The 8,315-nt window shown below is 51.4% G+C and overlaps 2 protein-coding genes across 2 annotated transcripts in view; both read left to right on the forward strand.

Moving 5' to 3' along the window:
- LOC104168403 (exocyst complex component 1-like) overlaps positions 1-1,720 on the forward strand; it is a 29,566-nt gene extending 27,846 nt beyond the window's left edge. The window contains exons 16-17 of the mRNA XM_009708984.1: positions 1,255-1,449; positions 1,565-1,720. Coding sequence (XP_009707286.1) covers positions 1,255-1,449; positions 1,565-1,720 — 351 coding nt within the window. The remainder of the gene's footprint in view (positions 1-1,254; positions 1,450-1,564) is intronic.
- Positions 1,721-6,634: 4,914 nt separating this feature from the next.
- On the forward strand, positions 6,635-8,315 carry GLOD5 (glyoxalase domain containing 5). The gene is made up of 3 exons (XM_009708985.1): positions 6,635-6,778; positions 7,795-7,950; positions 8,163-8,315. Exons 1-3 carry the CDS (start codon positions 6,635-6,637, stop codon positions 8,313-8,315), a joined length of 453 nt encoding a protein of 150 aa, XP_009707287.1.

Consider the following 8,315-nt stretch of genomic DNA (forward strand, 5'->3'; position numbering starts at 1 on the left):
TTAGGGTATTTCCACTGCAGTTTCGCTGTGGGGAAATACCCAAAACAGCAAACACATTCTTGGGTTGTATGAACAGGAGGGTAGACAGTAGGTTGAAGGAAGTGATTATTCCCCTTTTTCAGGCTTCATTAGACCAGATGTGGAATGCCTTGTCCAGCTGTGGCAGCAACAGATAGAGATGTATGTCACATCCACCTGTGACAAGAGGAGTTGCTAAACCGGAGCAAGGCCAGTGATAGATAGAGATGCATGTCACATCCACCTGTGACAAGAGGAGTTGCTAAACCGGAGCAAGGCCAGTGGAGAGCCACCAACATGGTGAGGAAAGGCTGAAGGAGCTGGACTCGGTCAGCCCGGGGAAAAACCAAGTTCAGGGTTACCTAGTAGTCACCTTCCCTACAAGGCTACTGAGGTGCACAGCAGGACGATGACAGACAACAGTCAGAAAATGTAAAAAGGAAGGGTCCAGCCGGAGTGAAGGAAAAAATGACTAAGAGGATAATAAAGCATTGAAATATTCTGTCCAGAGAGGTTGTGCAGTCTCCATCCTTGAAGGTTTTCAGGACCTACCTTGAGAAATGCCCCAGGTACCCTCGTTTGAATCCAGTGTTGAACCTGCTTCGAGCAGGAGGCTGAACTAGAGACCTCCTGAGGTCCCTTCCAGCCTGACAGATTCTGTGTCTGAAAAGCTCAGGCTGAAAAGTAGTATTTGTCAGCAGAGAGCTTTTTGTGGAGCTACACTGCTCCTGGTACTTTTCGGAAAGCTAGCGGTATCCCCTGGGGTTGGCATAGCCCTGGGCTCTTAAGCAAGAGCCTTGCTTGGGGTGGGACACGTGCTCCTTCTGAAACTCCTCCCTACAGAACAGCCTGCCCTGCTTTCATACAATACCCTGGAAGAACTGAGAAAAGTTGAGTTTTGCTTTAGACTTCTGCTGATTCTGGGATCCCCCAGACCCCAAACCCTCTGTAGGGAGCAAACCTGTAGGAAGCACCGAGGAACACGAGTGGTTTTTCCAGCAATCCCACTGCTCCACGGTACCGCCACCCTTAGAGATGCTGGGTGCCGAGCAGGGAGGGAAGAGAACCGAATCAATTCCCTATGCCCTGCTTTCCTGGAGGATAAATGATCTCCAGTACTTCATTTCCACTTCGTTAGACATGGGAAGGGAACTGAGGAAAGTGGTCAGGTTTCAGCCCTGACACAGGAGTCCACCTTAGGGCAGCTCATCAGTGAACGTCTCCTTGCCTTTCCAGCACTTCTTCGAAGGGGTGAAAGCCCGTGTAGCTCAAGGGGTGAAAGAAGAGGAGGTCAGCTTTCAGCTGGCCTACAGCAAGCAAGAGCTGAGGAAGGTCATTGAAAAATACCCTGGCAAGGAAGTAAAAAGAGCCCTCGAGACCCTCTACAGGAAAAGCCACAAGTATCTCTCCCCAGAGGAAAATCTTTTGCCGGTAACTGGAGTGTGATCTGGGTGTAATGCTGTGATGTTTTGGGGGGTTCAGGACAGCAAAGCATGTGTAGCTGTCACGGGCTGATGAAGGATGCTGACGGTCTGTTTTTCCCTAGGTGGTATGGCACGCTATGGAGCAGGAGTTCATACGTCAGTACCGAGAGTTTGAAGATCTGATCCAACGCTGTTATGCAGGGTCAGGGATTGCCATGGACTTCACCATGGAGGACTTGCTGAGCTACTTCAACTCCATCACTCTGCCCAACGTGTAGAGGCAACCCTCTCTGGAAGTCTGGTGGGAGCAGCTCAGGAACCCTTGTCTGCAGCTACACCTTTAAGGAGCTAAACTCAAAACCCTTCCCAAGCTGAAGTTTGATAGATGGGGGTCCCATCCTGAACTTAATGCCAAAATGCCTCTGACTTTTGGTCTTAGGCTAGATCTCCCTTGGGGAAGTGGAGTTCTCAGACCTAAACCACAGCTTCCCTGCTCCAAGAAGCCATTATGCAGGTAGCCAAAAAAAAAACCCCAAACAACAAAAAAACCTCACAAACCTCAAATTTCTGCCAAAGCGAGTGCCAGTGCTGTACCTCTTCAGCAGTCCACCTCCCAGTGCAGTTGAACAGTGAAAGGCATCTTCTCTCCAGGGACTCTCTCCTTTTGATCTGCTCTCAGATTTCACGCTGAACCTATGCAAAGACAAGAGGGTTACAACACAGAGGCTCTCAGATGTGCGTAGTGTTGCTGCATCCAGGTATCGGAACGTGCACCGCTGCTCTACCAGCTCTTCAGTAGAGATGGATGAAAGTTCAGAGTTCCTAAAATGAAAAGTTTTATTGCTTTTAGCTAAGAAAATATTTACTTGCACGTAAACTGGAGTGGAGCAAATGCTATGGTTCTAGAGATCCAAAGTGGCTTCTCAGGGAGTTGTCAGTTCTTACCCCATTTTCTTATGAAGCATCCTATAGCAACATCACAACTTGCTAATATATTTTTGTTGATGAAAATATGGCCTCTGTATCTTGTGATGATAATCATGGGGCTAACATACTGTCCATTATAACCTTTTCTCTAAGAAACTGAAGACCCTGAACTCTTTCGTTCAGTACAAAATAACAATAATCAGGTCCACAGTGACAACACAGGTCAAGGACCAGGATATCACCATATAAGCCCAGACCAGCAGGGTCACTGGCCAGGTGGAGGCACATCTGGGGCTAGGCTGGAGACCAGCACCCCTACACCAAAACTCAGGCATGGAGTGAAGGCCCTGAGAAGAGCTTAAATATGCTCCAGGGCCCATGGATGGGGGTGAAAGCCTCCAGGTGAGGCTGCTCAGGGCTAATAAGGCCAATTAGTGCCCTCAAAGCTCTGTCAGGCCTCAGTGTCAACGGCCCTGTTACTAGCACCTGTGGGAACAAACTCTGGGAGTTTTAGTAAAGAAAAGATACTAGGATTTTTCCCCGAGAAGATGCGGTTTGGGAGGTCCACCTGTCCCTCTGTCTGCAAGCCCCACTGTGTAGCTATTGAACCTCTTGATCTGGAGAGGACAGGAGAGCAGAAATCACCAAGATGGTCAGCTCCTCCATGTCTTGTGAAAATCAGAGGGAAGAGATGTCGACAGCCTCCTTCAAGCGAGGCTGCAGTGCGAACTCAGCAGCTCCCTGTCCTGCTTGCCCCAACCCGGGCCGGCTGGCACAGGGCTGCTGCAGAGCCCACCGGAGTGGGCTGTCACCCGTCTTTCGAAAATAAATGTGGTCTGTTTTCCGTAATTACCCTTGGGGCAGATTTAGGAACCTCCTTCCCCATTCAGAGCATTGGCATCCTCTTCTGTTGTTTTGCGGCAGTCCCTCCACCGCAGGACTCTTAAGGGATGTCACCGTGCCGGGGAGGAACAGCCTTTAGCTGAGCTCCGGCTGTGGGATTCCCACCTCAGCTCTGCCTTCTCCAATGTGAGTAAACCCACCGTGACCTTCAAGCCGGGGCAGGCACAAGGGTGGTGTTGCGTGTCCTGGGATTACCTTGTCTAACCCACTCACCTTCACTATTGCTAGCTGACAGTAGATGATAACCTGTGAATTAGCTTTGGGGGGAAATTCTGTGGGTCAGCTTGGACAGTTAGGGGAGAAAAATCCAAAAAGGATGTACAAAAAGGATACAGGCACTTTGCTCCCTCCCACAGCAACCTACAGGTGTCCTTTCCCTTGACCTGAGGCAAAAACCCTGTTTTTAGCTATTTCCACGTATCAGAAATTCTGGTTTTATTTGGCACGTTGGTGTAAACGGTGAAGCGTAGGCAGCTTGGGTGGAGGTCTAGGCAGAAGGATTTTAACACAGAATGTGCCCTGAACCACTTGCCCAGCAGTTTTTCCGCAGCCTGAACTCACTCCTTTGGAGCCAACGGCCCAGAGAGCTTCCGACCTTTCAAAACTCCGTATTATTTTTGACAGATTTGGGTTTTGCAGAGGAAGAAAAAAAAAAGTCTCTAACTCTGCCTCAGGCCACAGACAACCCCTTTGGACATGACTGGTTGCAGGAAGGGATGCCCAAAAAGGTGCCCAAAGCTGTGCCCATCACCCTGAGGCTCCTTTTCTCTTGCTCCTTGCTACGTATTGGCTGTTAGTACGGCACCTACAGCTCGTACAGCTTTTACTCCTGGGAGCTTCCAGCGCTCCCAGGGATGGCAAGTGCCTCTCCGGGCAATAAGACCTCAGCGTAGAAATAATCTTGGCGGCCAAGAGGTGAAGAGGCAGGGTGCCCGCTGCCGGGGAGGTGGGGAGCCCACTGCAGCTGCTTGCCACAGCTCCTCTTCTCCAGGGATACCCTTGCTTCTTCTCAATGGCGAGTCACCCCAGTCCGAGCACCAAGCTCATCTGTGTGCTTTCATATACCACATTAACACCCCTTTCCCTTGCAAAGGCAAAGATCTGTGGGTAAAATATCCAGACGCTTTTTCCGGGACTTTTCAAGCAACTCTAGGTAGTTGGACTTTCAAGTCCTTTGGGTCAAGGTACACCTCTGCGGAGAGCTCAGAGCGCCTTTCTAATCTCGTCGGTTTTTCCCCTCCCTGTTCTCCTGTGACCTTGCTGCTCGCACAGCTCAGCTCCGGGCAGGAGGAAGAGGATAGTCATAAAGGAACCATCCGGCACCGGCTCGCCCTGCTGTTCGTCCTCTCTCGCAGGTACTCAACCTATTTTTTTCAGCACAATTTCCTTGCAGTTGTTTGCTGGGGGGCTCAGGTGGAAGGGGAGGGTTGGATGGGCAGGAGGTGGGAGCTGCAGGCTGCGACGTGAGGACCCTGCGACTTGGGAGCACCCGGGAAGCCTTGCTGGGTGGAAAGGACTTTGCAGAGGGACTGACCCCGGGGAGCTTGGAGCTGAGGTTGGGTTGTCAAACACCAAACACCATCTGCAGCAAGGAGGAGCAGTGACTTTCTGCTGTCTCTGTTAAGAGTTTACCCCCGTCACCGGTGCAGTCGCTGGGCACAGTCCAGTCCCAGCTTGGGGACAACAGGGTCCTGCTCCAAGCAAGCTCCTCTGACCGCAGTCAGCAGATACCTCGGTGAAACTGTGCCTGGTTTTATGTTGACCTTGCTCCTGTGCAAGCAGGGTTTTGGGATCTCTCCTCGCCCGCTGTTTCCCATGTGCTCTGCCGCAGAAGGGCAATGCCAGCGGATACGAACCCAACATAAAGCACCAAGAACCACTGTAAACCCAGGCTACTGAGTCCCCCATACCCTCACGCTGCATCTCCTTGAACCTCTGGCATCAGCCTCCCCCTCGTCCTGCTGATGACATCTAGCAGTTTGAAGGCAAATGACAGGGCAAAAAGGGGTTGGGGTTGTGGGCTCTTTTCCTGATTTGCACCACTTTGTGCTGCATTAGTGCTGAGAGGGTTTATTTTGCACCTGTTTTTTCTTTTTCCAAGAGGCAGCATGAATGTCAAGCTTCCCCTGCACAGGGATGTCAGTGGAGAAGGTGTTGAGGGTCTCCAAAGAGTGAATTGTCATTTGTATCAGGATTTGGGGCTTTTTAAGAGTGAGAACTCTTACTGATTTGAAGGAAACTTGACTCCATTTGTCATTGAGGGGCTTCCCACAGCCCTCCCAGTTTCCGCAGCCAGGTTTTCTGAAAGCAAAATCAACCAAAGCCAAAACGAAATGAAAACTTCACACCCTCCCAAAAACACCATCCAGGCCACCAGGGCCAAATCCATTTCTTTTTCACAGCTTGGTGCGAAGGTGCTCCCAGGCTCTGGGAACAGCAGGAAGATCTGCTGCCGCTGAGTTAAACAGCCCGAGCCTGCCTTAAATGTGGGTTGATGATCGGGGTCATCAGAGGGTCATCGGAGTCGTCAGAGCAGGACCCCTGACGATCCTGCTCTGATGCGGATGGGGCTGAGGTGAAGCAGAGACGTGACAAGTAGGTCACTGAAATATTTACAGCGCTCTTAATTTTCCTAAAACTGATTTTCCCCTGCCAAGCCACCATGCCGCAGCCCCAGAGCCCTCAGCCATTCCCACAGTGCAGTCACGTTGGTGGCAAGTTCCCATCCTCTTGGTGCTGGTCAGGGCCACAGTCCTGATCTTATAGTCCGTCTTTGACATCTACATTGTATAGGCACCAGAAAGGATTCTGTCCCCTTCCTGTAAGATAATGACACAGCCCCTTTCCATGGGGACACCAAGCAGCTGCTTCAGCCCTGGTGCCCTCTTCTCCCAGGAAAATTCTTCTCCCAGAGACATTTCCAACCACACTGCCAGGTCCCACTCTCTGTCTTTGCTCCACCTGGATGAGGGACATGAAGGAGGTTGGGAGGACACCAGAGGGGGTTGGAGGGAAGGATGACACACATGGTCCATCCTTGGTGCACACAGGTTTTTTTTGTGCATTGGGAGCTCAGCATCTTGGGGACATCAGCCCTGAGGGAGGTCACCCAGCTGGTCCTCCAGATCTGGCCCCAGCCAGGGGCTCTGGCATGCTCAGGTCCCACCAGAGCAAAGCAGGGGTCTGAGGTCCTTCCAGGGAAGAGAATTTTATTGCTTCTGTGCTTGTGCCATCTGCAGGCCAAAAGAAAATCTGTTTGGTCTCCACCCACAGCTGCCCAGACCATTTCCCTGATGGGGAAGTAGCTGGATGCTCCTGACCTTCATGTTCTGTGGTTTTGCATGCCAGTTCCCAGCCCTGAGATGATGTCCTGGAAAGAGGACTGTATGAGTCCACCTTCATGCTTCATCCAGCACCTGGACCACCTTGTGTTGACTGTGAGGAGCATTGAGGACACTGTGGCCTTTTATTCCAAAGTCCTGGGCATGGAAGTGGTGACTTTCAAGGTAACACAGGGCACAGGCTTGGCTCAGGTCCAAGGGACCTGGGACTGAAGTTCTAGGCCAGTGGCTGGGCCTTATAGATCTCTGATAGGTTCTCTGGGGCAACTCCTTGGGGTGGGGATGGTAGGAGCAGCCCAAGGTGCAGGCCGTCAAGCTCTGAGTTTCAGCGGAGTCAAGCTGAGTCAGAGGAAAGTCCAAAACACCCTGCAGAAGGTGTCAAAGTGACAGAAAACAGAAAGGTTCTTTGAAAAACAATTTCGAGGACTGAAGGAGGAGAACCCCCAAACCCACACATCCTCTAAAGATGTCTGACAGGCTTTTGTTTTGATATTTCCATTGGCAAAGACAGGAAAAAATGGTTAACATTTTCAGAATAGCCCCAATTCTTCTCCTGCCCAAGCTTCAGGCCACTTGGCCTCTTTTGGATGTACACACTGCACCTTTTTACCTTCCAAGCTTCTGTCCTTCTTTCCTGCCCCATCAGGTCTCTTAAAAGCAGTTGCACTCACATCCCAAGGCCACAGTGAGCCTCAGTTTGTTCTTTAGGTGGGCACAGATGGCAGTCAGTGTCCTGCAGATCCATGGGGTCTCAGGACTCAACTGCCATATGAGCCTGCAGAAATCTCCTTGAGAGTCTGCAAAGAAAAGGGATACCAAAACCTCCTTCCTCACCCTCTTCCCATTGCCTCGTCTTTGTTCCTGGTGCCCTGCCAGCCTGTGCATTATTTGTGTCGCTGCCGCACAGGCAGGACGGAGAGTGCCCAAAACTGGAAACTTACCTCAGTGTGGTTTGGAAGTAGCTGCATGTAGCTGCATGAATTTCCTAGGTCACTCCACATCTCGAGGGATGTCTTGGGAGCCTTGCAGTGGTCAGTTCTTGTCTTGGGCTGCCCAGCAAGAGCCTAGAGGTAGCAGGTCTACAGTCAGGTCCCCAGGACTTTGAGGACTACACAGGTGAGGGGATGCTGAAGGCTTCCAGCCCAGTAAGTCTCATTGCACTTTCTTTTCTTTGGGGACAGGGAAATCGCAAAGCTTTACATTTTGGCAACCAGAAGTTTAACCTGCATGAGGCTGGGAAGGAGTTTGAACCCAAGGCTCGGTGCCCAGTCCCCGGCTCTGCCGATATCTGCCTTATCACACAGGTACCCCTGGACCGGCTGCTGGATCATCTGAAGGTGAGGAAAGCATAGGATGCCCACAGGGCAGTCTGACCCCGAGAGGCATGAAGCCAGAGCCTCCCAAGTGACACCATCAGGGTCTGTGTCTTGGGGAATGTCAGAATTGCCTCATTGAACAGCTCATGTTTTCAAGGCTGGGGGGAAGAGTGCGCAATGCCCTGACAAGACTACCTTAAGCATTAAGCCCCTGCTCTTATGTCTCCTCCCAGGCCTGTGGGGTGACTATTGAAGAAGGTCCCGTGGCCAGAACTGGTGCCGTGGGTCCAATAACATCCATCTACTTCCGAGACCCCGATGGGAACCTGATCGAGGTTTCCAGGTACTGCACAGATGCGACGGCAGTCACCGGAGAAGAACCCTAA

The sequence above is a fragment of the Cariama cristata genome, unplaced genomic scaffold (assembly GCF_000690535.1).
Source record: "Cariama cristata isolate BGI_N322 unplaced genomic scaffold, ASM69053v1 scaffold12981, whole genome shotgun sequence".
NCBI lineage: Eukaryota > Metazoa > Chordata > Aves > Cariamiformes > Cariamidae > Cariama > Cariama cristata.

What these genes read in the sequence shown, in the direction of transcription:
- GLOD5 (XM_009708985.1), top strand. Translation starts at nt 6,635, where the DNA reads ATGATGTCCTGGAAAGAGGACTGTATGAGTCCACCTTCATGCTTCATC. An exon ending in TGGAAGTGGTGACTTTCAAG is followed by an intron (nt 6,779 to 7,794) that starts GTAACACAGGGC and finishes CTTTGGGGACAG; the next exon opens with GGAAATCGCAAAGCTTTACA. An exon ending in GGCTGCTGGATCATCTGAAG is followed by an intron (nt 7,951 to 8,162) that starts GTGAGGAAAGCA and finishes GTCTCCTCCCAG; the next exon opens with GCCTGTGGGGTGACTATTGA.